The sequence below is a fragment of the Lipomyces oligophaga genome, assembly GCF_038497815.1.
Source record: "Lipomyces oligophaga strain CBS 7107 unplaced genomic scaffold V1516scaffold_8, whole genome shotgun sequence".
In the NCBI taxonomy this organism is placed as follows: Eukaryota; Fungi; Ascomycota; class Lipomycetes; order Lipomycetales; family Lipomycetaceae; genus Lipomyces; species [Lipomyces] oligophaga.
In genome coordinates, this window is record NW_027117792.1 from 395,464 (window position 1) to 421,896 (window position 26,433).

General features: G+C 43.9%; 13 protein-coding genes across 13 annotated transcripts; 9 read left to right on the forward strand and 4 right to left on the reverse strand.

The window, feature by feature from the left end:
- V1516DRAFT_559683 (phosphatase inhibitor-domain-containing protein) lies at positions 1-1,110 on the forward strand. Its single transcript, XM_066919215.1, has 2 exons — positions 1-503; positions 565-1,110. The coding sequence occupies exons 1-2, from the start codon at positions 278-280 to the stop codon at positions 804-806; spliced, it is 468 nt and encodes a 155-aa protein (XP_066775391.1). The 5' UTR covers positions 1-277; the 3' UTR covers positions 807-1,110.
- On the reverse strand, positions 880-2,397 carry V1516DRAFT_681124 (WD40-repeat-containing domain protein). The gene is made up of 3 exons (XM_066923201.1): positions 1,941-2,397; positions 1,418-1,875; positions 880-1,367 (listed from the first exon to the last, which is right to left on the reverse strand). Exons 1-3 carry the CDS (start codon positions 2,178-2,180, stop codon positions 1,001-1,003), a joined length of 1,065 nt encoding a protein of 354 aa, XP_066775392.1. The 5' UTR covers positions 2,181-2,397; the 3' UTR covers positions 880-1,000.
- A 129-nt stretch (positions 2,398-2,526) lies between these two features.
- On the forward strand, positions 2,527-5,929 carry V1516DRAFT_681126 (helicase C-terminal domain-containing protein). The gene is made up of 5 exons (XM_066923202.1): positions 2,527-2,770; positions 2,821-2,825; positions 2,875-4,500; positions 4,564-4,734; positions 4,785-5,929. Exons 1-5 carry the CDS (start codon positions 2,629-2,631, stop codon positions 5,586-5,588), a joined length of 2,748 nt encoding a protein of 915 aa, XP_066775393.1. The 5' UTR covers positions 2,527-2,628; the 3' UTR covers positions 5,589-5,929.
- A 472-nt stretch (positions 5,930-6,401) lies between these two features.
- Positions 6,402-8,822, forward strand: V1516DRAFT_656107 (Rho GTPase activation protein). Its single transcript, XM_066920338.1, has 2 exons — positions 6,402-6,747; positions 6,799-8,822. The coding sequence occupies exons 1-2, from the start codon at positions 6,439-6,441 to the stop codon at positions 8,791-8,793; spliced, it is 2,304 nt and encodes a 767-aa protein (XP_066775394.1). The 5' UTR covers positions 6,402-6,438; the 3' UTR covers positions 8,794-8,822.
- On the reverse strand, positions 8,813-10,168 carry V1516DRAFT_559670 (uncharacterized protein). Its single transcript, XM_066919214.1, has 5 exons — positions 9,996-10,168; positions 9,673-9,931; positions 9,574-9,615; positions 9,513-9,518; positions 8,813-9,462 (listed from the first exon to the last, which is right to left on the reverse strand). The coding sequence occupies exons 1-5, from the start codon at positions 10,064-10,066 to the stop codon at positions 8,833-8,835; spliced, it is 1,008 nt and encodes a 335-aa protein (XP_066775395.1). The 5' UTR covers positions 10,067-10,168; the 3' UTR covers positions 8,813-8,832.
- A 1-nt stretch (position 10,169) lies between these two features.
- On the forward strand, positions 10,170-12,318 carry V1516DRAFT_559692 (Alg9-like mannosyltransferase family-domain-containing protein). Its single transcript, XM_066919216.1, has 2 exons — positions 10,170-10,421; positions 10,476-12,318. The coding sequence occupies exons 1-2, from the start codon at positions 10,272-10,274 to the stop codon at positions 11,874-11,876; spliced, it is 1,551 nt and encodes a 516-aa protein (XP_066775396.1). The 5' UTR covers positions 10,170-10,271; the 3' UTR covers positions 11,877-12,318.
- Positions 12,319-15,711, forward strand: V1516DRAFT_559693 (ras guanine nucleotide exchange factor domain-containing protein). Its single transcript, XM_066919217.1, has 2 exons — positions 12,319-13,120; positions 13,191-15,711. The coding sequence occupies exons 1-2, from the start codon at positions 12,761-12,763 to the stop codon at positions 15,573-15,575; spliced, it is 2,745 nt and encodes a 914-aa protein (XP_066775397.1). The 5' UTR covers positions 12,319-12,760; the 3' UTR covers positions 15,576-15,711.
- Positions 15,712-16,001: 290 nt separating this feature from the next.
- Positions 16,002-16,672, reverse strand: V1516DRAFT_681137 (uncharacterized protein; the record flags this gene model as incomplete). The annotated part of the gene is made up of 2 exons (XM_066923203.1): positions 16,358-16,672; positions 16,002-16,231 (listed from the first exon to the last, which is right to left on the reverse strand). Coding segments are annotated over exons 1-2 (258 nt in total), but the record flags the coding sequence as incomplete, so codon positions are not given.
- V1516DRAFT_681140 (cobalamin-independent synthase) lies at positions 16,360-18,950 on the forward strand. Its single transcript, XM_066923204.1, has one exon. The coding sequence runs from the start codon at positions 16,738-16,740 to the stop codon at positions 18,685-18,687; it is 1,950 nt and encodes a 649-aa protein (XP_066775399.1). The 5' UTR covers positions 16,360-16,737; the 3' UTR covers positions 18,688-18,950.
- Positions 18,776-19,594, reverse strand: V1516DRAFT_559724 (Yos1-like protein). Its single transcript, XM_066919218.1, has 4 exons — positions 19,392-19,594; positions 19,285-19,344; positions 19,087-19,194; positions 18,776-19,020 (listed from the first exon to the last, which is right to left on the reverse strand). Exons 1-4 carry the CDS (start codon positions 19,417-19,419, stop codon positions 18,965-18,967), a joined length of 252 nt encoding a protein of 83 aa, XP_066775400.1. The 5' UTR covers positions 19,420-19,594; the 3' UTR covers positions 18,776-18,964.
- A 71-nt stretch (positions 19,595-19,665) lies between these two features.
- V1516DRAFT_681146 (uncharacterized protein) lies at positions 19,666-21,572 on the forward strand. The gene is made up of 3 exons (XM_066923205.1): positions 19,666-20,140; positions 20,192-20,499; positions 20,546-21,572. The coding sequence occupies exons 1-3, from the start codon at positions 19,770-19,772 to the stop codon at positions 21,544-21,546; spliced, it is 1,680 nt and encodes a 559-aa protein (XP_066775401.1). The 5' UTR covers positions 19,666-19,769; the 3' UTR covers positions 21,547-21,572.
- A 72-nt stretch (positions 21,573-21,644) lies between these two features.
- V1516DRAFT_681150 (cytidine deaminase-like protein) lies at positions 21,645-22,935 on the forward strand. Its single transcript, XM_066923206.1, has 2 exons — positions 21,645-22,164; positions 22,231-22,935. The coding sequence occupies exons 1-2, from the start codon at positions 21,701-21,703 to the stop codon at positions 22,754-22,756; spliced, it is 990 nt and encodes a 329-aa protein (XP_066775402.1). The 5' UTR covers positions 21,645-21,700; the 3' UTR covers positions 22,757-22,935.
- A 165-nt stretch (positions 22,936-23,100) lies between these two features.
- V1516DRAFT_681152 (muts domain V-domain-containing protein) lies at positions 23,101-26,432 on the forward strand. Its single transcript, XM_066923207.1, has 3 exons — positions 23,101-25,071; positions 25,123-25,224; positions 25,278-26,432. Exons 1-3 carry the CDS (start codon positions 23,143-23,145, stop codon positions 26,409-26,411), a joined length of 3,165 nt encoding a protein of 1,054 aa, XP_066775403.1. The 5' UTR covers positions 23,101-23,142; the 3' UTR covers positions 26,412-26,432.
- Position 26,433: the final 1 nt, after the last annotated feature.

The following is a 26,433-nucleotide window of genomic DNA, read 5'->3' on the forward strand; positions in this document are numbered from 1 at the left end:
CGGCTACTCCGGCTACTTTTCGCCGATCCAAGATTGATCTAGACGGCTCCACATTGACCCTCTATTCCGGTCGTATTCTGCTGGTGTACTTGCGCATCAGCATGTCCCAGCATTTCCCAGCATTGGGCTTCTCGGATTGATTACATTCATTAAGGGTTCAATACCTGATCTAACGATTTGTTTCTTAACTTGCTTCAATCGCGTTCACACATACCATTCTACTGAGCCAGCCGCCGCCTATCGATTGTAGGTCTGCGGTTTTGCAAATACATCACTCATGCAACGTCAACGTCAAGCAGCGCCATCGTCGATGGGGCCATCGATGGTTATTGAAAACACAGAGGTATTCCGCGAAGGCGAAGGTGGAATTTCCGCTTCACATCCGAATCCCCCGCAAGTAGTAGGAACGTTGCGTCTGCGAGGAGGCCCGATTTCTGATCGTCGTGTTGTGTGGACGGATGATACCATCGATAACGAGGACATGAATAAAAAGAAATCGAAAAGTATGGCCCAGTGTCACACCACTTGTGGTTTGTTTTGTCTTCTGGTACTAACTAAGGGTAGTCTGCTGCATTTACCATAAGCCTCGACGATTCGACGAAAGCTCTTCCGATAGTTCAAGCTCTGGTGATGACGATGACGCTAGCAGTTCAGACGAAGCTAGTTCATCTAAAAATAATGGCCCCTCAGACTCAAACGGCCATTCGCACGATTGTCAACACCACCGCCATTCGAGTCATCGTCGTAAATCCAAGAGCAGTCGGCCAAATGCTTATGAGAAGCAGCCAACATATAGATCTAGCTAGCGCTTAGATTCAACTTGATTTGTTTTTACTATTATGCCGGGTCATGTTCGGTCGGCGGTTTCTACTTTAGGAAGGTGCATAATTTGGTTGCATACAGGATTATTGGAATATATACATTTTAATCATCAAAAATGAATATCATCAACAAATGGAAATCTACCATATTTTATTCAGAATAAACAATCCCAACCCAATCATCGCTTCTTCATCGCTCGAGGCTTTACCTCATCTTCCTTCAGCGGATGCAGCTTTACTACGTTTGGATAGTCCGGCGTATTAAATTGGTGTCCTTTACTCCAATCATAACTCACAGCATATGCAAAAATAGTGCCGCTGCGATTGAACCCTGTTGCGGAGATGGACGCACCAACTGATGGACTACCTTTCAATCTATGTTTGGAGTCTCGATCCCAGAAGTGAAACGATCCATCTGAACCTGCGGTTGAAAATGTTCCATATATCGGATGTAATGAAATCGCATTCACAGAGTAGACTTTTATTTCCGGTCGTGTAATATTGGTCGGCGTATCGCGGTGGCATTTGAACGAAAATCCAGCTGTCCTATAATTTTTTTCTTAGCAATAGTCTTTTTACTTGTGTATATAACTTACTGCTGATCTTTCTCATCCACATATTGGAAAGCACATCTTCCCTCAATCGAGCCAACTGCAAACCCATTTCCTGCTTGATAACAAGCAATAGTCCTGGTCTGCAATTTCAGTTGACTAGGAATGGTCTTGAAAATCTGGCCCGGATTACTCAGGTCAAACACACAGATATGCCGCTCCGCTGTTGCGACAGCAAGAAGTTTCTGAGAGACATCCATCGCGTAAACCCGCTCGGGTAATTGGACTGTAGCTACTGGATTAGGAGTCCGAAGGTCCCAGTATTTCAACGTCTTATCCCACGATCCCGTCGCGACCATCTGCTGGCCCGAATTATCTGTCGTCACAAATCGCACGCATCGAATAGAGGCGTCATGCACTGCGATCTGCGAAGATTGACCAGACTGAAGATCATATATCCGGCCAGCTTTATCTGAACCTCCAGACACAACCTTGGTCCCATCCTAATAAATTGGCTTAGCATCTACTCGATCTGACTCGCATATAACTCGAACCAGCAATTACTCACATTAGACCAGTGGACGTTCAAAACAGGTCCCTGATGCTCATACATCGCTTTTCCGACCGAATCTCCATTGGCGGCCACCTCGTAGATTCGTACTTTCTTATCCCATGATCCGACAGCTAATAAGTCTGCTTGCGGCGAAAAACTCACAGAAGAAATCGAATCTTCCGGCGGTGAAGTCAACTCGCGATCGCCTGATAAATCTGCCAGCGTAGAAGATCCTGAAGCAGATCCAAATGACATGATGAAGTCGTTTGAGTTCTTAAAAAAGAAATTCAGTCCTTCTGTTTGCCCTTGATCTTGTTATTTTACCTAGTATTGGTCTCTGCCAACCGCACAATCTCTTTTTAAAATATCTTGCTTAAAAAATTATGTTTGCAATAATAATTGTCTATATTTCTTATACTCTGTCCGTTTCTGCTTGATTCTCCGCTTTTTTGTCGCTATTCCTCACACATCTCATCCAAAACTCAACAAACTAAGCTTCAGACAAAGTCTTGAGAACAAACGCCTTGTCAGTTAGGTCCCGTGACTCGACGCGTCTTGGACGCGTTCATGTGGTTGGGTCTAACCAATTTTTGGCTATTTCCGGATCAATTATTTATTTCTTCAGAACAACTAATGATATGCCCATAATAATTAATCGGTCGATTTGCGACTGTCTTGTCTATAACATCTAGGCAATCAGACAATGACGATACAACCCTCGCAGCCGGATTCGAAGCGAGACTTTCGCTTTCCTTATGCAGCTTATGATATCCAAAATGATTTCATGAACGCAGTCTGGGATACGATCGAAGAAGGCAAAATCGGCATTTTCGAAAGTCCAACTGGTAATGCGAATAGTTCTATCACTTTCCGTTCTATAGACTAACATTTTTAGGAACCGTACGGAATATCCACCCAGTCTTGTTGGAAATGCTAACCTGAGAGATAGGGAAAATCGTTGTCTTTGATCTGTGGTGCAATGGCTTGGCTACGAGATCACCAATCTACAAAATTGGACCTAGATGAGATATCTATAGATCCTAGCGAGCCTGCTTTTGTTCGCGAATATGAGCTTAGTTTGGCACGAGAAAGCCGAGTGCGTAAATATAAGGACCTTGAAAGCCGTCTCTCCAAGCATCGTTTACGGGAACAGAAGGAGAGGCGTCAGGCCGCTTTGGCTTCGAAAGTAGGCACACGCGTATATAGTCGCAGGAACTTCAGCGAAGATCCACGCAAGCGGCCGAAAATCGACGAAGTTGATTCAGAAGATGTCGCACAATTTCTTCTTGACGATTATAATAGCGACGAGGAGAAGCCTTGCAAGTCATCTAAGAATGATGATACAGGAGAAATTTATTCGGCTCAAGTACGGAAATTATTAGATCAAATGAGAGCACCTTCAGATATCTCGACAGAGGTTGAAGACGATTTTACAAATGAAACGAAAATTTTCTATGCTTCTCGAACGCATTCGCAACTTTCGCAGTTTGTTGATCAGTTACGACTACCAAAACTTAGCCCCTCGAAACTTTTCAGTGCAGATGGTACGGTTCGACATGTAGGGCTTTCAAGTCGAAAACAATTGTGCATTAATCCCACGATATCCCGATTCAAAGATCAAACAACCATTAATGACAAATGTATAGATCTGCAGGAGAAAAGCAAAGGAAACAGATGTCCGTACAAGATGAATCCTGACGAATTAGCTGATCGGGTGAAACTCAGCGAGTTCAGAGATAGAGTTCTGGCTGAGGTCGCGGATATCGAGGACATCGCCGATATAGGACGAGCAATTGACGTATGTCCATATTACGCAGTCAGAGAGGTCGTCGACTTCAGTGAAGTTGTCACATTACCATATCCATTGCTGTTGCAACAAGATATCCGACAGACCCTGAATATCTCGCTCAAAGGTCATATTGTGATCATTGACGAGGCGCATAATCTCATTGAAACAATTTCTTCGTTGTACTCGCACTCAATTTCCCTGACCGAGATTCAACGGTCCAAAGATGGCCTTTCATTTTATTTAAACAAGTTTTTCAATAAACTGAATGGGAACAATATAGTCTATATTAAACAGATTCTCAAGTTGCTAATTGCTTTAGAATCTTTCTTACTATCCTACAAAGGTTCAACGGGTGATGAGGTACAAATGAACGAAATTTTGGAACAAGGATCCGCAGATACAATCAACATTTACAAAATCAAGCAGTACATGCAACGCAGCAAATTGGCTCGTAAAGTGGAGACTTATATTGCCCATATTATTAAAGTCGAAGAACAGGAGATTTCCAAGGCAGAATCAAACTCAAAAAGTAGCAAAATTACTCTGAAGGAATCAAAAAGTGAACATGCTCGAGACCATTCACCCATTCTTGGAAATCCTGTCTTGTCAAATGTCATGCAGTTCTTGGAATCTTTGACAAACCTCTCTGTGGAAGGTGCAGTGTTCTTTGAGAAAAGCAGCACAGATGTTAGACTAAAATATCTACTGCTCGATGTGTCGCAGCATTTTAAATCTATTGTCGACGATGCTCGTTGTGTAATTCTTGCGGGAGGAACAATGGAGCCGGTATGATTTTTAGACAAACTTTCATAGATATCGCTTTCTGGTGTTCTAATTTTGCTGCACTAGATTGAAGATTTTAGAAGATACTTGTTTTCGTATGTTCCAGAAGATAGAATTCAAATTCTATCATGTGGCCATGTGATTCCGAGGACAAATTTAGGTGCTTGGACAGTTGGCAGCGGCCCCACAGGGAAAAAGCTAGTTCTCACGTATAGCAATCAACGTTCTAGAGAAATGGTAAGCTTGAATTATTTTGCAATCTAGTATACTTACAAGACAATCTCAAGATCGAAGAACTAGGGCGTTCGGTGGCTGCACTATCTCGAGTTATTCCTGACGGACTAGTCTTGTTTTTTCCGAGTTATGAGTACATGAAGTACGTAATTCCCGCATGGAAAGTTGCCGAAGCCGGACGATCGATTTGGGATCAGATCGAACAGCGAAAACACATTTTCATTGAACCGAGAGAGGCTACTGCGGTCGATGGCACGCTCCGAGACTATGCTCAAGCGTTAAACGAAGCTTCTGGCGGCCTGTGCGAAAGTGAACTTAGGTCAGGGTATAGACGAGGTGCAATGCTATTAGCTGTTGTGGGCGGCAAGATGTCGGAGGGTATAAACTTTGCCGACAAGCTCGCAAGAGGAATCGTGATGATCGGACTGCCGTTCCCTAATATGAGATCTGTGGATATGGTAGCCAAGCGAGAATACATTGAAAAATCTACGTCAGCAGCGGTACGAGCTCGGGAAATAAGTGGGCTGAATGAGCTAGAGGTCGCTCGGCAGCAAAGTCGAATTACAAGTGTTTGTGCCCGTGAGGCCGAAGACGCATCTCGCCTGTATTATGAAAATGTTTGTATGAAAGCCGTCAATCAAAGTATTGGCCGAGGTATCAGACATGCAAACGACTACGCGGTTATCATTTTTATGGACGCACGTTTTGGACAACCGAATATTATTGAAAAACTGCCTAAATGGATTCGGGAGCGAATGGATAGAACAACTGGGAGTAATGACGGGATTTCGACGGTTCTGAGAAATGTAGGGGCATTCTTTAAATCTAAAATCACGTTCGGACTTGTGATTAATTAGTTTGCATTTGCTGACTTGCGTGGCTTTGGAATGGTATTGTATATTTGCGATCTTATCAAGAAAATTCTGACTTGTATTAATACCTGATCCCATAAAACGTGGAATTGAGGCACGTTCAATAGCGCTATTCGCCAAATCGTAAAAGCTCAAGTACCAAAATAGCAGGACATTTTCGCCTCAACAAATAATAACTAGTGTCCCGGCTTACAGTTTTCATTAACAGAGTTTCCACAACTGGCGGAAAACGCCGTTGTTGATTAACTTTTCGCTTGGGATTCGGGGAACTGTGAGCGAGTGAGTTTAGGGGTCAGCATCAGTTCAAGTTGACCATTTAATATCATTATAATTAAAGAATCACAAAAGGAAATAAATAAAATAATGTCATATTATATTTTAAATACCTATTAAAGTTGAGACCAAGTAGGATATAAATGCCGATAACGAAAAGCTTACAGGTCGTAGGGTCCGACCGGCATATGGGGCAAGATCCAGAACCCCATTTCTCTCGCGGTGGCAAACTTAGCTCACTTGAAGTCCCGATTGAATTAGTCTAATAGAATTAATGATATGCTATGGCAGACCCGAACAAAGCTAGATTCGTCTGTGAGCTAAAAAGTCTTCAAATGTTGCATTTTCTGGTGAAATGGGGATCTGGTACTTTTCCTTCCAGTTTGGGGTCATTTGCTATCTATAATGCAGGAGGCTGCAGCTGAATATGTTACTTGGAGATCTGAGTTGTACCATTCTTAGTTGACCAGTTTATATATATTAGCGAATATCCATTATTTAAAGATGTTCAATCTAAAGGAATGCCAGCAGATAGTGGTTTGCTCTGCTGCTTGTTTCCGCAATGACCGTATCTTCAAAAATATCCTATTCAGAAACCAATTTCGCATCTTCATCAATCGATAACCCATGTTACGGTAGCAAATGTAATCGGTTGTTCTCACCACCTCTCTCTAGGTCATCGTCTTCCTCATTCTCAAGCGCGTCATCATCTTACTCTGAAGATGATGTAATATCTTGCCAAGATAATCTCTGTGAATTGAAGGAGCAGATTCGTCAGAAGCTTCGGAAGACAAGTTTGATGCAACAGGAATTAAAATTATTTGATTCCCAAATTGCTATTTTGATACAGAACAGACTAGTCCAATCTCATGTAAGTGTACAAGACCAATCTCAAGGCTATTAAGATACTCATATGTAGCAGGGCCCTTCAAAGTCTAATAGACAATTCAATTTTGAATCGTACGAGAAAGTAAACTCTGACTTGATGGAACTATTTGGAAAATTATTATATTTGCTGCAAGTCAATAGTTGTTATATCTCATTTCTTTGCTCTGTGATTGAGCATTCTGAGCTCTACCAGTTTCTGACAGCTCTGACCCGGATTCTCTATGGAAATCAACATGATCGGCGAGAAGAACGCTTACTTTTGAAACTGATTCAATCTATGCTGACTTCTCATTTCGAGCAAGCTAAACAGTCCTCTACACTATTGCGAGCCAATACGCCGACCTCTCATATGCTTTCTTCATTTACAGGGCGCGATTCGGGACAGCATTATCTGGCGTTGGTTTTGGAACCGCAAATCCGGTATATTATCAATATGCCTGATCCAGATCTGGAAATTGATCCTTACAGAGTATTTGAGCAAGTCTGCGTAAAAAAAGGTTTACCGTTTAGCACGTTTACAACTGGGGAAGAGGCCGCGGAACATAAGGAAGTGCAAGCCTTGATTGAGTCTAGAGTCACTACACTCCTTCACGTTGCGAAAACATTTATAAGCAGTATTATTGCAGCAGTTGATCAAGTCCCTTTTGGAATTCGTTGGCTGTGCAAACAAATCCAGTTACTGGCTCGACGCAAATATCCAGAAGCGAGTGATTCTGAAATATGCACTTTTATCGGTGCATTTTTTTTTTTGCGATTCATTACTCCGGCTATTGTAACTCCCCACAAATTCAAATTAATCGATTCCTCACTGACAAAATCAATTCGACGATCTCTAACTCTGGTTGCGAAAATGCTACAGTCACTAGTGAACGGTAATTGTTCAGAAAAGGAGAGTTATATGTTTACATTTTCCGCGTTTTATGAGGTCAATAAATGGCATGTCCAAGAGTTTCTTAATGAACTTTGTAACGTGCCTGATTTTGATGACTGTTTAGAATTAGATGATTATGTTGCGGCTGCGGAAGGCGATATCCATAAGTATGTCTCCACCGATGATCTTTACTTCGTGCATAAGATCCTGGAAAAGTATTCTGGTCGTTTAAATGTGAACGAATCAAAGCCTCTTCTTGCTATATTAAGAAAATTGGGTTCGTCTCCAACCCAGTCGATGCCTTCAAAAATAGAATTGCCGTTTATGCTGGCCTCCTGGAGAGAGAAACGGGAGTCTAATTTTACACTGTCGACAACAACAGACAAATTTGCAGAAGCCAGGTTTGTACTCGTTCAAATTATTCAACACGGAGTGTCTATGCAATTCCAATGCTCTGAGTCGGCTGAACGCAGCAATATTTTGGACTTTGAGAGAATCGTGACCGATGCTCTGATATCTCTTGAGGGTTCTGAGTTGTCTACACTTGGGTTCCGAGCTCAGATGGTTCTGCAACAGCTACTGCCCTCTACTCCTGACCAAAACTATCTTCATCTCGTCAAATTACTGTCTAACGAGATCATCCATGAATTACATTTACAGTCGAATCTGAAAGAAAAAATGCTTGACTCCCTACAAATCTTAGAGTGCGCTTGTGAACGGTTAAACTCTTACATGATAATCCTCAAAGCTCAATTGGATAGCTATCAGTCATATCTATGCAATGCATTTTCGCAAATCTGTACCCTGATTCCAAGTTGTCGGAAACGGGCTTCTAAATTGCAGCTGCCAGTGCACAAGTTTTCGCCGGAATATTTACTGAAGCAAGGAGTCGTGCTTCTACGAAACATTCCACCAGATCGTGTCAACAATCTATATTTCCAGCTTAGTAGCTGCATTAATACCAATACCAATCGAAAATTTACGCTATCTCTATTCATGAAGCAAAGGCAGCATGCCCTTTTTGAGGCGGACTTGTCAATCGATGAGTTGCAAAAGCAAATTGTGCGTAGGGAGCTAGTGTTGGATTTGTTCTATTTCTGGGTCAACACGGCTGTAATGTTGGAGTTCTTGGAGTTGTGTTTTCCAATAAAAAAATGATCGCTATTTATCGCAAAATTTAAATATACTAATATCTACTTAATTATTCGACAGAGCGCTTGACAAAGCCCGTTCACTAAACTCCCATAATTTCTTTGACTCGTCGCGATTCGCGCCTAAAGCTGTCAGCTCTCGAGGATAAACTCCTGAGAAATAAACGAAACCACCAAATGGTCCTTGTGGCGCGGGGTACAAAAACTTGGCTTTCAAGTCATCATCGATGATCTGCTTGCTTGCAGCACAAAACAGCACTGTCTTCGCACCGTGATCGACAGGGATTCCACAGAGCCAGGCATGCCACTCCCCAATACGTTGCATATAGTATGGTAAAGGGGAAGTTGACAGATCAAATATGTGCGTATATACTAAACCTGGATGAGTAGCATTTACGTAAATATTTGGAATATCTTTCAGCCGATCTGCGAGTTCAAGCATGAAATATATATTGCAAAGTTTTGATCGCGCATATCGGCCCAGCATCTCACGGAGTGTAAGCGGATGCCAAATAGATTTATATGTCTTTGTAAGATCCTCGTAGTCGATCAAACAAGCTTGCTGGTAACTTTGGGAGGACTGAATCACAATCCGTACTTCAGAAGTCGGGTCTTGGACTGCGGTCAACTTCAAAAGCGGAAGCAGAGTCATAACAAAAGCGAAATGCCCAAGATGCTAATTACGTTAGTTTCGAGTCTTCGGAAATTTTAAAATTCTGGACTGACATTTATCTATAAAATATGAGCATCTTCCGTGACTATTATATTGGAAAAATGGTGTACTCACTCCAAAGTTTCTTTCATATCCGTCTGGGGTCAATTCTGATTTCTACGCCGTTAGCTGCCAGGTACCCAAAAAGAGGTTTAAACAGCGCTCCGATCATACAATTGCTCCCAGTCCCGCATTTGCGACGAGGATATCTAATTTTGTTTCCAGTTTGGTGAAATAAGTAGCGCTCTGGGCAGCGCTCGCCATGGTCTCCAGATCAGTTTCGAGATAATGTAAGTTCTCGTCGGTGCCGATGGCTTGTTTGATACGTGCAATCGCGGCCGTAACGCGAGCTTGACTCCGTGCAGCAATATACACTTTAGCATTCTTACGAGCCAATTCTCTTGCTATAACTTCACCTAGACCAGAGTTTCCTCTGCAGTGGCATAAGATTAGATAAGACACTTGACTTCTTCGCTTTGAGGGTTGAGCCGACGTACCCAGTGACAATGGCAATCTTTCCCGACAGATCAGGAATGTCATCGAAAGTGAATTGATACGTTGGAGCCATTGTCGATTCAACAAAGAAATCTCATCCGCAAGTGTGTTCAGTTAGTATGAACTATTTCATTTATTGATGTGAGACGAAGTTGGAGCTTGCGTGAGGCGTTGTTGGGACAGATGGCACTTACAAACTACATCCCGGAAGTTATTTAATTTTTCTGTAAGTTGTTTTCAGCCAATTGTACTTATTATATTTAGAAATCAACAGAAAAATGTTTGGACTAAAAACTGATTTCCTGGACTCTTACTACTACTGTATACTGTTAACGTATTTATTTGCGTCTCCGTATACAAAAGTTGAAGAGTCCTTCAATTTGCATGCCATTTACGATCTGCTTTTCAGCGGAACGGACCTCGAATCGGTATGCGGTCCTAGTATTTCAAACGAAATTACTATATACACTAACAGGACCTAGTACGACCATTTTGAGTTTCCTGGCGTTGTTCCTCGAACATTTGTCGGATCGCTTATTGTGGCTATCATAGCAAAACCACTTCAAGTTATTTTGTCAGCTTTCGGATATCATCTCCTGATCCAGGTGGCCGTCCGAGGAGTCTTGCTGACCATTAATTGGGCCGCGCTAGTATTTTTTCGACAATGTTTTGCCAAAACTTTCGGTGATTCGGCTGCTTGGTGGTGGGCTTTGCTACAATACTCGCAATTCCACATCACTTACTACGCTTCGCGCACACTTCCAAATATGTTTGCGTTCCCACTAGTAGTTGTAGCAAGTGGTTATTGGGTAATTGGTCGACCGCGACAAGCTATCATAATTCTAGCTTTCACGACTGTTGTGTTTCGCGCAGAATTAGTGCTGTTGACTATTCCCTTGGCAATGGTTGCCTATTTCACCAAATCGATCAGATTCACACGTGTGATAGAAGCAGGGCTGGGCGGTGGACTGTTGGGAATTGGATTATCATCTCTGGTCGACTCGTACTTTTGGAATATGGCCATTCTGCCAGAGCTGATGGGGGTTTATTTCAATGTCATTCTCGGAAAGTCTGTCCAATGGGGATCGAGTCCATGGCATACATACTGGTCTATTGACTTGCCAAAGTTGCTCCTGAACCCATTAGCATATCCCATGATGTTTGCCGGGTTTTTGTATGAGGGACGGCGAATTGGAATTCTCCTTTCGCCATTTCTAGCATATGTCGCTCTGTACTCGTTCCAAGCCCACAAGGAGTGGAGATTCATAGTGTATGTTATTCCAATGCTAACCGGCAGTGCAGCCTTAACGGTCAATTGGCTCAATAACCGAAAGAACAAAAAAATTGTTCTGCTCTTAGGTGTCTATGGCATTATTCTCTCCATTATTAGCACGTTTGTGATTTCTCTTGTATTTTTAGTGGTCTCTTTGACAAACTACCCAGGAGGTGCAGCCATGTCAATTTTGCATAGCAACTTGGAGCTGGCTGGGATCGTGGACGCAACTGTGCATCTCGATATTCCGACATGCATGTCAGGAGCCTCGCTGTTTACATTCTCACGATATGATATCGACTATGACCGTACAGAGAATACGGATGAGCTTGCCGACGAAGCGGACGATATCGATATTGTCGTCACATTCGACAAACAGTTTCCCGCTGGAAATCAATGGGAGGGACAAAACGCGTTTGGTAGTCCAGAAGACTGGGAGAAGAAGGGAGAAATTGTCGCACTGGAAAGCATAGTAATGCCTTGGAATGAATATGGTGACGAATTCTGGAAGGTCGAAGGATGGTGGAAAAAATGGATCAAGCTTAGTCCTCGGACATACATTTTTCTGCGTCGCGGGCTTCTGTCCGAGGCCGAGAGCAAGGACGCGTAACAGGCGACGACGCGTCGATGCTCGTCAATCATGCTCGTCAGGTCGCCAGACCGGCGCACCAGCGTAGTAGATGCTGCAGATCTGTGCAGATATATGCAAGGGCACCGAACCGGTCTGTCGATCAATCCACCTGCCTGATCCGGGGAACAGTTTGCTCTCGGGGAGCTATCGGCGTCAGGTGACTGTTACGAAGGGGGTCCGTTGCTGGGTCAAGGCTTACGTGCGTTTCCTAAAGAGGCAGGTATCCAGCCTGGCGTAGTAAGCGATGACGGGACACCGCCGCTGTACGCAGTGACTGATTAGCTAATAGAAAGCCGGAATTTGCAGGCTTGCGAGCGGACGTTTTCGCTAAAGGTTAGAGCGAATAGGCTAGTGGAGGTGAAGGGATGTGCCACAGAAGAGGATGAGTATTTATGGTGACAATAGATGGATAGGTGATTGCTCGTCTGTGGGCGCTGGTCTGATGCGCCGACAGATATATATTAAGGCTGTTTGCCGTAGAAAGTTTGGCTAATGCAAATTACCTGTAAATTACCGGAATATCATCTCAGTTTTTGATTTGTTCTTGTCTCCTCCACCGTCATTGCGCAGATTTTCGGTAGCTTGTTTACGCTGTGGACGCGTTTCCCCTCGAGTTTATCCCAACAGACGTTCTGCCACTTGAGCCTACCGCCTGTCTTCAGTCCGATCAGCCTGCCTCATCTCGTATTTGAGTACTTTCGATTGCTTGTCTAATTGACATCGCGGCTATTTACTACGCTCTTTTTGCTTTACTTTGTTTGTTTAGTCATTGGTTATTGGTGCTGTTTTTGCCTGCCTGAATATAATTTCTCCTGCTATCGCGCCGTCTGGTCTGTCTGGTTCCAGCGAGACCCCCTTCGAGAATGGCTGGACACAGCTTCCAGCAGCACCGCGGATTCTCTTTCCATCCGTTTCTGCGAGCTTCGTATCCATTCGATCCGAGCAGTTTGGACTCGCCGATGGCTGGAGGCTGTCTTTGTCTGCAACCCGGAGATCTCGTTCTAGTTCACTCTTTCGACAAGTCTGGGTGGGCTGACGGTTCTTCACTCTCGCATGCCCACCGAGGATGGGTGCCGTCGAATTACTGCGAACCGTACGATCCTCCACAGATTAGACCACTTTTACTCGCTGCTTTGTCGGCTTTGACCGGAACGCGTCTCGAGGCTGCGCATTCGGTTCAAGTCGCAAGTATGACAATTATCTCTGGCGTCCGGTTTCTACTCGTAAGTTATCCAGCTTCCGATTGCTTTCATCTATGCTTATTCAATGAATAATACTAATCTTCAATTTTAGGAATCGACTGATTGCACAAAACACGATTCTCCGACTTTACAACGATCATCCGATACTCTACGACTAGCACGCAAAGAGGTTCTGGTACAAGTCTCGCAGCTGGTCGAATGCGCCAAAAGTGCGGGGTCCGTGAAAAATTTAGATTCTTTACTCGATAACTTGGTCAGACATACTCAGCGCTTGCTTGTGTCCTGCGCGTCACTTCTAATAGCTTGGAATTCTGATGAAGCAGATTCACAGTTCAACGACCCTGTCCGACTCGATTTTGACGTCGGGTCAAAAAAACCTTTACATAGTGCTAGCACAAGTCTCAGAACTGTGGACTCCTCTACCCGCTCTTCCGATATCGAAGATAGATCTACGGTTGAATCCTGTAGTGACTTTTTACCTGTTTCTGCCTTAGCTCGGCTGAATTCACTTTTCGATACCTTACTAGCCAAATTGAGTTTTTTTCTCAACAGTACCCATCTCGACGAACGGCTACCCGACAAACTTCTTCCTGTTGTTCGTCAAGCGGTAAATGCGTCTAGACAATTTTTGTCTGTTGTCGAGATAATCAGTGAGCGAGCTAGTCCGGTCGTGTTCAGTCTCGATGACGCTCAAGAACATGTCTATCGATCAGTAATTCTGATTGTCTCTTCAGCTCGGGATTTGCTCGCTGTCTCATTGCAGGATGAAGAAAATAATGTTTTGATCGAAAGTCAGAATTTGATAGTTTCAGTTACAGAGTGTATGCGTTTGGCGGCAATTTGTTTTGCACGCGCTAAACGAGTCTTAGATACGTCAGGCGATTTCGAGTTTGCATCAGATTCCAAGACTACTCATTACACGGTCCAAATCGAATCCAGACGACCATCAGCAGGTTCTTCTATGAATGAGAAAGTGCAATACCCAGATAATCAGTCAATGTTTCTCTCGTCAATAGCGATCTCGCAAGATCTTGCAAGACAAAGAGACGAAAAGCATATGACCGCAGTTGAGGATCGCCTGATATTAAATTCTGACGGTCAAGTGCAGGGAGGATCTTTGGAGGCGCTGGTAAAAAATCTTACTGCGAGTGATCATATGCCGAGCGCGTTGTTTGTGAATAGTTTTTTCCTAACATTCAGATTATTCACTACGCCTATGGGGCTTACGCAGACATTGATTCATCGATTTTTGTCGATATCCCCCGATGAGCACAACTTACTTGCGGCTAGACTCCGCATTTTAAACAGTTTCAGATGCTGGATGGAGAGTCACTGGCATGCCGATGAGGACAGAGAAGCGATAGGAACAATCAGAGATTTTGTGAAAGGTCCTGTTAAAGGCTTCTTACCTTCCGAGTCGCAGAAGTTAATACAAATTTTAAACAAATTGGCCGAAAAACAGGATGAGAACCAGCTTGTTCCCAGAGTCTTGTCGAAAGTCAGTAGAGATACTGCTTTAGGGATTCTGTTACCAGACTCTGTCTCAGTTCCTGTACCAATTGTGAGCAAAGCACATATGGTTACTTTGATGCGATATGTAAAAGAAGGCGGATCAGTGCCGACAGTGCTTGAGTTTGATCCGCTGGAACTTGCACGTCAGCTCACGGTACGAGAATCTAAGCTGTTTTGCCGGATCAAACCTGGCGAACTTTTAGGTCAGGAATTTTCCCGGCCCCAAGGAATCAGCAAAGCTGTGAACGTAAAGGCTATGTCTGGATTGTCGACAGACCTGGCCAATTTGATTGGCGAAAGTATTGTAGGTGGAGAAACTCCACTGAAATATCGCATGAATGTTATCAAGTTCTGGATTCGAGTTGCTGAAAAGTGTTTATCGCTGAGAAACTACAACTGTCTGATGGAAATTTCGTGTACTTTACAGAGCTCTGTAATCTCTCGGCTAAAGGAAACATGGGCCTTGCTTCCCCAGAAATACCACCAGCTATTCTCCGAGCTTAAAAGTATTATAGTATATGAGAAGAATTACTCATCTTATCGCACGATTTTGAAGAACGAGGCAACGCCATGCTTGCCTTATTTGGGCGTGTATTTGACAGACCTGACTTTTGCAGATGAGGGCAATTCAGATTGCAGGATATTTAAACCGAACACAGAAGAGTCGTGTGCAGTGATCAATTTCGATAAGCAAATGCGGACAACGAGAATCATCACCGAGTTGCAGCGGTTCCAGGTTCCGTACCGACTGCAGGTTATCCCGGCCATTCAAGCGTGGCTCGACGTGGAGATTGGCAGGGTGCGAAGTATGTTTGAGAAGGATCAACATATACTCTACCGACGTAGCTGCATTATTGAGCCCAAAAAAGGTGTGAACGCTTATGTTGGCGCTGCTGTGAATGATGTACCAGCTGCTAAAGTGGAGGGAGCAATCAGCTGGCGGGAGGAAGCATTGGCGACCTGAATTGGATGATTTTTTATGTATTGTATTAAAATTAAAACTAACGACGGATGGTGTTTATGGTTGAGGCGCATATGTTTTGATTTGCTATTTTTGTTTTAATAGATATTAATGCTAACTAATGACCACACACCGATCTTCACGGAAGCATGAGCGCTTCGGATGGGATGAGCACGTTTGCAAGATTAACAAGATCTTGTGGATCGAGCTTGAGATTAATGACATAATAAAACGTCCATAGTGCTCACCTACCGAATCATTCGATTAATAGGACATCTCACCGTACACTGGAGTCCCAGTCCCTGGCCCTTGAGTGGGCTTGATTGGCTCAGTAGTGTCCCTGTTCGTACACGAAGCCCTGAGTGTTTCCGAGCCGGTCTCCAAGGGTGTCGTATTCGGAACTCTAAATGAATTTATTTTTTTATTTAATTTTGTTGACTAAAAAATTTTCCTCATCGCGTATGTTCCCTTAGCTCAGTCCTCCTTTCTCTTTCTTCCTCTTTCTATATCGCACTCTCTTTTCTTCTCCTTCTTATTCTTCCTCCCCTTTTACCTCGTCATCCTCAGTCGTTTCGCATTCTTCCGTCTGCTCGACTCTGTTTGTGATTAATATAATTTTATAATGGTTCAGTCCGCTGTCCTTGGTTTTCCTCGTATTGGTATGTTCTCTCTGATTGCGAAGAGCGGGTCTCCTCGGTACGATAGATGTACCACGCAAACCCTGCAGAAGGCTCCAGATCAACTGGCATTCCACGCACTCAATTGCTAACTTGTGATCTCTGTAGGTGCTCTTCGTGAGCTGAAAAAGGTTACAGAGGCCTATTGGTCCGGAAAGGCCACGGTTGAGGAACTTTTCAAGGTTGGAAAGGAGCTTCGTGAAAAGAACTGGAAGCTCCAGCAAGCTGCCGGTGTCGATATCATTCCCTCCAATGACTTTTCTTTCTACGACCAGATCCTCGATCATTCTCTTCTTTTCAACGTCATTCCCGAACGTTATAGCAAGTATGATCTGCCTGCTATTGACACCTTCTTCGCCATGGGCCGTGGTCTCCAACGGCCTGCTACTGACTCATCGCCCGCTGTCGATGTAACTGCTCTCGTACGTATCTTGGCTGGGAATTAGCATTAGTTTTTCCAGAAGCTCTTTCTAACAACTCAACAGGAGATGGTTAAGTGGTTTGATTCCAACTATCATTATGTTCGTCCTACCTTCGCCAAGGATGTCGACTTCAAGCTCAACTCGACTAAGCCCATTGACGAGTTCCTAGAGGCAAAGGCCCTCGGAATTCACACTCGTCCTGTCATTGTCGGCCCGGTTTCTTACCTCTATCTCGGTAAGGCCGACAAGGACAACCTTGATCTTGAGCCCATCACTCTTCTCGAGAAGCTTCTCCCCGTTTACGTCGAGCTTCTGTCCAAGCTGAAGGAGGCCGGCGCCGATACCGTCCAGATTGATGAGCCTGTCCTTGTTCTTGATCTACCTGCCGAAGTCCAGGCTGCTTACAAGAAGGCTTACGAGGTTCTTGCCACCGAGGCTGCTCCCAAGCTCTTCCTCACTACTTACTTCGGTGATGTTCGTCCCAACATCGAGTCCATTAAAGGTCTTCCTGTCGCTGGATTCCACGCTGACTTTGTCCGTGTTCCTGAGCAGCTTGACGATGTTGTTGCCGCCCTTTCTGAGACTCAGATTCTCTCTGTTGGTATAGTCAATGGACGAAATATCTGGAAGGCCAATCTTGCCAAGGCAATTGACTTTGTTAAGACTGCGATTGACAAAGTCGGTGCTGAGCGTGTTATTGTTGCTACCTCTTCTTCCCTCCTCCACACTCCTGTCACTCTTGCCAACGAGAAGAAGCTTCCTGCCGAAATCAAGGATTGGTTTGCTTTTGCTACTGAGAAACTCTCTGAAGTTGTGACTATTGCCAAGGCTGTTACCGATGGTCCAGAGTCTGTATCAGAAATTCTCGCTGCTAATGCTAAGAGCATTGCTACCCGCGAGTCTTCTTCTATCACCAACGATCCTGCTGTTCGCGAGCGTGTGTCTAAGATTACCGAGGATATGACCCACCGCAAATCTCCTTTCGCCACTCGTCTTGCAGCCCAGAAGGCTCACCTTGACATCCCTCTTTTCCCTACCACGACCATTGGTTCCTTCCCCCAGACCAAGGATATCCGTATCATGCGAAACAAGTTCACTAAGGGAGAGATCACTCCTGAGGAATATGAGAAGTTTATCGAGAAGGAGATTTCCGATGTCGTTAAGTTCCAGGAGGAGGTTGGCCTCGATGTTCTCGTTCACGGTGAACCCGAGCGTAACGATATGGTCCAGTACTTCGGTGAAAAGTTCAACGGTTACGTCTTTACCTCCAACGGATGGGTCCAGTCATATGGTTCCCGCTATGTCCGTCCTCCTATTATTGTTGGAGATATTTCGCGCCCTGGCCCCGTTACTGTCAAGGAGTCTAAGTATGCCCAGTCGATCACGAAGAAGCCCATGAAGGGTATGCTTACTGGCCCTGTTACTTGCTTGAGATGGTCGTTCCCCCGTGATGACATTTCTGCCAAGGACCAGGCTCAGCAACTTGCTCTTGCCCTTCTTGATGAAGTTCAAGATCTTGAGGCCGCCGGAGTTTATGTGATTCAGGTAGACGAGCCTGCTATTCGTGAGGGTCTTCCCCTCAGAGCTGGTGCTGAGCGTGATGACTACGTTAAGTGGGCTGTCGAGTCTTTCCGTCTTGCCACTTCTGGTGTCGAGGACAAGACCCAGATCCACTCTCATTTCTGCTACTCTGACCTTGATCCGAACCACATCAAGGCTCTTGATGCGGATGTTGTCTCGATTGAGTTCTCGAAGAAGGACGATCCTAATTACATTCAGGAGTTTTCTGAATATCCTAATCACATTGGTCTTGGATTGTTTGATATCCACTCACCTCGTGTTCCTCCTAAAGAGGAGTTTGTTGCACGGATCAACGAGATTCTTAAGGTGTACCCTAAGGAGAACCTATGGGTGAATCCTGACTGTGGTCTGAAGACTCGTGGATGGACCGAGACTCGTGCCTCATTGCAGAACATGGTTGATGCCGCGAAGGAATTCCGCGCCAAATATGCTTAATTCAAGTTCGTTAGACGCGGACGGTTACAACCAAAAAAGTAATTTTAATTTTTTTTGTTTGTGCTGATTGAGTTTTTTTGTTTGTTTATTTTATTTATCGTGTCTGTTCACCGTTATCGTTTTATGACAGAGGGTGGTGGTGGAAGTGAAACTGTAAGTACGAATATTATGAGCGATTACGTTGGTAGACATGAACGAAGTGTTATATAAATATATTTAAAGATATTTAATTCATTAAGGATATAGTACAATAGAATGAGGAGGAGAAACGAAAAAATTAGCCTAGAATTAACTCGTAGACAATTACAATAGTATTTATTCCGATTAGTGGGACTACAGTTGCGGTAGTTAGTATACGCACATCAACAGCAAGAATCACAAAATCATAAGAGATCTTACTTCTCATCAAGGTTCTAACCGCTGAAATGAGATTAATCAGTCTATTTTTGATAGACGTCGAGTCTGGGTTTCCAAACCCAGGATCTTGCTGAACTGTAGACCAGCCAACTATATTGATATATTAGTAGGTCTTCGGGAACTGACGAAGGAGGCAAAGACTATCGTAATGAGAGTAAAAGATGAAAATTGAGTACGTACTTCGAGCAAGAAATCTGTCTTCGCTGAGAACAGCAATGGAATTTATGAGTAGAAGAATGACTGCTGGTGTTAGAGGAATAAGAATTAGGGATATGAGAGAGCAATACCGTAGAGTAGTTTTCCAAGGCCGAACATTTTGGTTAAAATCAGAGTGTTTCTTTGAATAAGCAAAAATTTGTATCAGATTTCCTAGTAGATGCGATATAATAATACAGTATTATAAAGTATCTGATAATATATAATAACAAAAACGTATAGGATCTATTCACATACACGAGGTGAATGTATGGAAATTTATGAGGAGCCGCAGCTATAGCAGGGAGAAGCTAGCTGTCCAAAGCGGATGGCCTGCGCTGAATCCATTCTTTTTATTCAGAATTGACGGAATAACTAGTTTGGAAAAATATCAGAGAGCCAATAACCAAGAGCTGTGGAGGGCTGTACAAGTTAGGAGACAGCGAGCAGTGAGTGAGCAGCGATAAGCCATGACTGGTCCGATCAACACCGCTGATATTTCGTATGCCACAGTCTGCAGTAGCAGCAGTAGTCCTTTCACTACGGCAGCAGCAGCTGCTGCTGCTCGTCCACCTTTTTTCACAGTTCTTCAATCAGTCTTTATACCACAACCAGGGACCCGTATCTCGCGTACCGTGATGATGTATCTGTGTTTATTCCTGATCCTGACGACACTGGTCGCAGTCGGATCATATCTCACGTTAAAGCTGGTCTGCCATGTTATTGGTACCCAAATACGCAACATGTCACAAGCGCGACGCAGTTCAGTCTTGTCGACCTATAAGCCGAAAGACAAAAATAGCAAGCGTCCGATAATTGCTGGATTTTTCCATCCTTACTGGTATGGTACGTTGTGATTTCGAGCTTTAGAACGGAGACTAAACCATTTCAGCAACGCTGGAGGAGGAGGAGAACGTGTTCTTTGGGAAGCGGTTCATTGCACTCTGGCCGCCTACCCGCAAGTGATCTGTGCTGTCTATACGGGTGATGTAGATGTTACGAAGTCGGAAATTATTGCTAATGTTTCGAGAAGATTCGAGATTGAACTTGATGAAACGCGCGTCGAGTTTGTGTTTTTGACTCGAAGAGATCTTGTTTCGGCCGCTCGTTGGCCCAGAGTGACGCTGCTCGGACAAGCTATGGGCTCTATTATTCTGGCGTATGAGGCTATTCAGCAACTTGTTCCTGATATCTTCATTGGTACGATTTTTTTCTCTGTATCAGAAACAATCCACTAACTACATAGACACAATGGGATACGCATTCACATATCCAATTGTATCTCTACTGCTGGGAATCCCTGTGGCTGCCTACGTCCATTACCCAATGATATCAACTGACATGCTTGGCAAGCTCTCGCTGAACCGCCAATTGCCAAAATTCATGTACTGGTGCTTCTTCGCGCTCCTCTATGGGATTGCCGGATCATTTGCAGATATCGTGATGGCCAACGGTGTCTGGACATACAGACATATTCACTCAGTATGGTGGATTAACCGATTATTTAGTAAAATCCACGATCGTTCAAAAAAACTTGATTACGTCATTCTATACCCACCGTGTGCGACTGACGAGCTGGTTCGTTTCGATGTGTCGGCTCCTCGTCGACCAGTCGTCCTCTCAATTGCACAGTTCCGTCCTGAAAAGAGGCATGAAATCATTATTTCAGAATTTGCGAAATACACCGAAACATCAAACGATACCGGCCTGGCCAGCTTGGTGTTGATCGGTTCTGTTCGAGACCAACGAGATCGAGACCGAGTGGCGAAGTTGCGGAATCTGGTTTCTTCCCTTGGAATCGAATCACGGGTTGAATTCATTCTCGACGCGAAATGGGATGTTGTAAAAGAATACTTAAAAACATCGTCGATTGGCGTAAATGCAATGTGGAACGAGCATTTCGGGATCGGCGTAGTCGAATACATCGCTGCCGGACTCATCCCAATCGTCCACAATAGCGGAGGCCCAAAACTCGATATAGTCCTCCCAGTTGATGACCAGCCGATCGGATTCCATTTCACAACCAAAGACGACGAGTTAAGCTACTCGGAATCCTGTCAATCTCTTGCGACATGTCTGGACAAGGCTTTGTCACTAACATCCCAAGAAGCAATTGGATATCGAACAAGAAGCCAGCTAGCAGCCGATAAGTTCTCCACAGCCAACTTTGATTCTGGCTGGCTTGAACGGATGCAAGTTTTACTTATGATTGAGCAATATCGCTATGTAGAGCGGATTTCGCGGTAAATTGTGAATATAAATAATTATCTTTCAACTACCTGCGTAGGATAGGTATACCAGAGGCAACTAGAGGTGGAAGTCCCAGCTGAATTTTCACCCAGCATAGCGTATACATTCATGTACGAACAATGGCTTTATCATTCGAGAAAAATAAATTAGAATGACATCCAAGTCGGATTTGGCGTTTGTTCAGATTAGGCCGTTCGATGAGAAACTTGAGCTTCAGCTCATTCCAGTTTGGGTCACCATCATTCCCGCAAAGAGTGCGAGTACGGTCGTGGGCTTTTTAAAGCAAGTTTTGCCTAAAGATCCGGTTCCGCTACCGCATTTGCGGCGACTAGTTCGAGATAATGATTCGGATCCAAATTCAGGTTCACAAACTTCTAATAATCAGCTGCTAAAATTATTAATATGTTCCGTGGATGCGGTTCCCTCGTTTGATGAGATTTCCAGATTTCTGTCGTTAGTCCCTAAACTCCTCCCGGGTTCAATACCAAACGATGAGCGACTCTACATGCCAGAAATCATTCAGGCGCCCAAATATCCTGCGGAGACAAAGGAGCTGTCCAAAAAATGGTCGGAAGGAACTTGGCCGATTATGTGGAGAGGGAATCCACATTTGCTGTACGTGACTTGAAGTTGGCTTGTGCCAAAACTATGGTATATGACTCGTCCTGATTGATTCCATAGGAAAACAGAACTGCCGCGCGATGAAATTGATAAATATAAAGGACACATAACCACAATCCTTCGACTGACTGAATCAGCGCACGAGTCTAAGGAATTACCAATAGCCACACTCATTTACGATCCGACACAGGACAAAGTACTTGCAACCGCCATTGATACGCGGACCTCATCACGGAATCCACTATCGCACAGTATCATGACTTGTATTTCGAAAGTCGCCAGTCGCGAATTTGCTCGCAGACAATCTCCTTCTTGGACATCCGAGTCGCAAAAGTCATACCTCTGCCTCGGGTTGCATCTCATCACGACCCACGAGCCTTGCTCAATGTGTAGTATGGCCATGGTCCACTCTCGCTTTGGTAGATTAATTTATCTAAAAGAAATGCAGAAATCTGGCGCTATTGACAAGTCAAGCGGACAGGGTTACAGTGTGCATTCAAATAGATTATTGAATTGGAGATTCGAAGCTTGGAAAGCGGTTCACCAAGATTTGATCCATCACGTTGAAGATACTGTTAACGCTTAAGTTGAGTACAATATGTATTTATATAATTGTATATAGTCGATCATGTATATATCTATGTTTGATTCAGTTCAGTTTGTATTACTACTATAATATTCACATAGACAGGCGCAGTTAATTGCTAAAAATGCAACCCCAAATTTAAAGATTGTATTCATTATCATATTTTCAATTAGTTCATCAAATTTTTCTAGCTTCCGAATAGATACTATCATTTGTTCTTACTAAACGATAAATGATAATATATCCATATTAGGCTTAATTAAATCACGTGCTAGATATTCAACACGTCTAAAGTCGCGTCGACGCGATTGCATGACTATGTCCGCGGAAGGATAATTAGTATACAATTGGATTCAGTCATTATCTATTCAACGGTCGTGTTTAGGATGATATCGAGCTCTTCAAAAGCGCGCTTGAGCCAGCAGTCTATTTCTCAATTTTTCCAGCCTGTTCGACCTAAATCGAGACTAGTTGAACCAGATTTGCAATTGGATTGCCCATCTGAATCTGAACGTGACGTTACTCATGATCTTGACAGTGAAATTGCTCCAGTGGTCGAGCAACCATTAATTTCAGCACAGCTAAAGTTTGGCAAGTTAAAAAGATTTGTGAATCAAGAGCCAAAAAGTTTGCCAAATCCCGAGCCATCTTCCAAGCGACTGAAAATCGGTCAAAGGTCACAACGACACCAGAAGATAACTCTATTGGATTTAAAGCACACTGAAGATGAGCATATTGAGCTGGAAAATGAATCTGGTGCGGAGTCGGACGAGAAAGTTGATTCTGCAAAACAAAAGCCCAAGCGCGGAAAGAAAGGAAATAATGGAAAACCACTGTCTGAGTTCAACGAGCAAATTATACAACTGAAACTACAGCACCCAGGGATCATTCTTGCGGTCCATGTTGGATACAAATATCAATTTTTTGGAGAAGATTCGTTCACAGTATCTCGTGAACTACATATCTGTAACATTCCCGGCTGGCGGACCATTGAGCATGCGCTCTCTCCTGATTCTCTGTACGATAAGTTTTCCAGATGTATCGTTCCCGACAGCCGGATTATGGTCCATGTCGAGCGACTCATCGATAAAGGTTATAAAGTTGGGCTCGTCGAGCAGACTGAGACTGCAGCTCTGAAAGCAGCAGGTTCTACTAAGAGCAAAGTCTTTAGTCGCAAACTTACAAGAGTGATCACAAGAGCAACGTACATTGACAAAGATTTACATGCGGAGGGAATGGTGGGTTCTACCGGGCTTTCGGAATACATTTTTTGTGTCTGCGAACAGCCTCTGTCGCCTCAGCGAGTCACGATCGGATTTGTTGCTCTGGCTGTTAGCACTGGCCGCCTGATCTACGAAGAATTCCATGATGGGTTCATGAGATCTGAACTCGAAGGTCGTGTGCTCTATCTTGAGCCTTCCGAAATTGTGATTGTTGGAGAGATCAGCCCTGAGTCGGAAAAGATTCTTCAAAACCTCATCTCATCGGCACCTGTCGACTCGAGTAGGATCCGAATAGATCGAGTAGAGAAGCCTGATTTTGATGAAGCTCGATCACGTTTGACCGAATACTACGCAAACCTCATGACCAATTCCAATGATGATGATGATGTAGGAAACTATAGCAAACTGCTAGACCAGGTTTTGCAATTTCCCCTTATTATCTCGCAATGCCTTTGTGCGGCAATGACGTATCTGAAGCAGTACGATTTGGATGGTGTGTTTCAATTAACTGATGGATTTGACGATTTTAAATCCCAGACCACAATGAAGCTCAATGCCAACACTCTTGCGAGTCTAGAGATTTTTCGCAACCAATCCGATAACGCTGTAAAGGGTAGTTTGTTTTGGGTTCTCGACTATACTAAAACTCGTTTTGGCCAGCGCATGCTCTACGACTGGGTGGGCCATCCCCTACTAGACAGACAACAATTGGAGAGTCGGATCGAAGCCATTGAAGAAATCAGATCAGCCATCACTTCTCCCGAGTTAGAGAATCTCAGTAATTTAATGACTCAGCTACCTGATCTTGAAACTGGATTGATGAAAATTCATTACGGCAGAGCTAAACCTTCTGAGCTAGGATCAACCTTGTCATCTTTTGACCGAATATGCAATATCTTTAGCAACTGTCAAGGAGGAATCCCCAAAGCTATTTCGCCGCTCTTAAAATCATATTATGAAGCGCTTCCAGTCATGTCCTTTGAAATCTCCGAATTTCTCGATACAATAAATCAAGAAGCTGCAGTGAAGAACGACAAGCTTGCATTATTCAACGACGAATCTCAATACACTGACATCGTGAAACATAAAAATGTGAGTTCAAAATTTGTTGACTATTGACTTTTGACTTACTAGCCCTTACAGGCTCTAGCTCGGATTGAGCAGGAGTTTTCTGATTTGTTGATTAAAATACGTAAGGACACAAACAGGTCATATATTAAGTATAGTAAGACCAAAGATGAAGATGTATGTACATATGTTCTTGCTCTTTGACAAGACACTAACTAATTTTAAACTAGCACTTAATTGAGATTCGGAAATCTGAAACAAGAACTGTACCCAAAGACTGGGTAGTCATCAATTCTACGAAAACTGTTCGTCGGTATCGACCGGCAGCAGTAACAGCGTTAATATCCGAGCGAGATCGAGAGCAGGAATTGTTAGTGATTGAGAGTAATCGAGCCTATGACTCATTTTTGCACAGGATTGCACAACATTTGAGCGAGCTGCGAGTCATAGTTTTTGCATTGGCAAATATCGATTGTTTGATGTCACTGGCATTAGTTAGCAATAAGGCCGGCTATGTGCGTCCAGAATTGGTCGACGAGCCATGTATAGAGGTTATCGATGGCCGGCATCCGGTCATTGAGTTATTACTTCTAGATTCATTTGTACCAAATGACGTCGACTTGAGCTCTCAGGGGACCCAAACGATGATAATCACGGGTCCCAACATGGGCGGGAAAAGTTGCTTTGTGCGACAAACCGCACTAATGGCTATACTTGCGCAGATTGGAAGCTATGTTCCGGCACAATTTGCGCGAATTGGTCTTGTCGACGGTGTCTTCACGCGCATGGGTGCATCCGATAACATGCTTACAGGCGAGTCGACGTTCATGGTAGAATTGCACGAATGTGCGGATATAATGCGACAGGCTACGAGACGATCCCTTGTTGTTCTTGATGAAATCGGCCGAGGCACAGGACCTATAGACGGAGCTGCTATCGCATTCGCTGTGCTGGCTCATTTTATTGAAGAGATCGGGTCGTTGACGCTCTTTATTACGCACTATCCTCTTTTGTGTGCTTTTGCAGATCGGTTCGAAGAAGACCGTGTGCAAAATTATTTCATGCAGTTTTTGCAGCATAAAGACTCTGCGACAGGTGAGGTCGATATCACATTTCTTTACAAGATTGCGCGAGGAATTGCGGATCGTGCGTTTGGTATCAACGTGGCTCGACTGGCGGATCTTCCGAGCTCGATCTTGTCTTGTGCGCAGGAAGTCTCGAATAAAATCAGAGCGAAAGAGCAGCTGACTTGGGCAATCCTAACTAGGAATTTGATACAGAATCACAATCTGGATCGGAATATTGATGAAACTGTAGATGACTTGCTGAATTTGTCGGCACAGGCTAATATAGTTTTGAATTGATTTGTGTAATGCATTTTCCCAA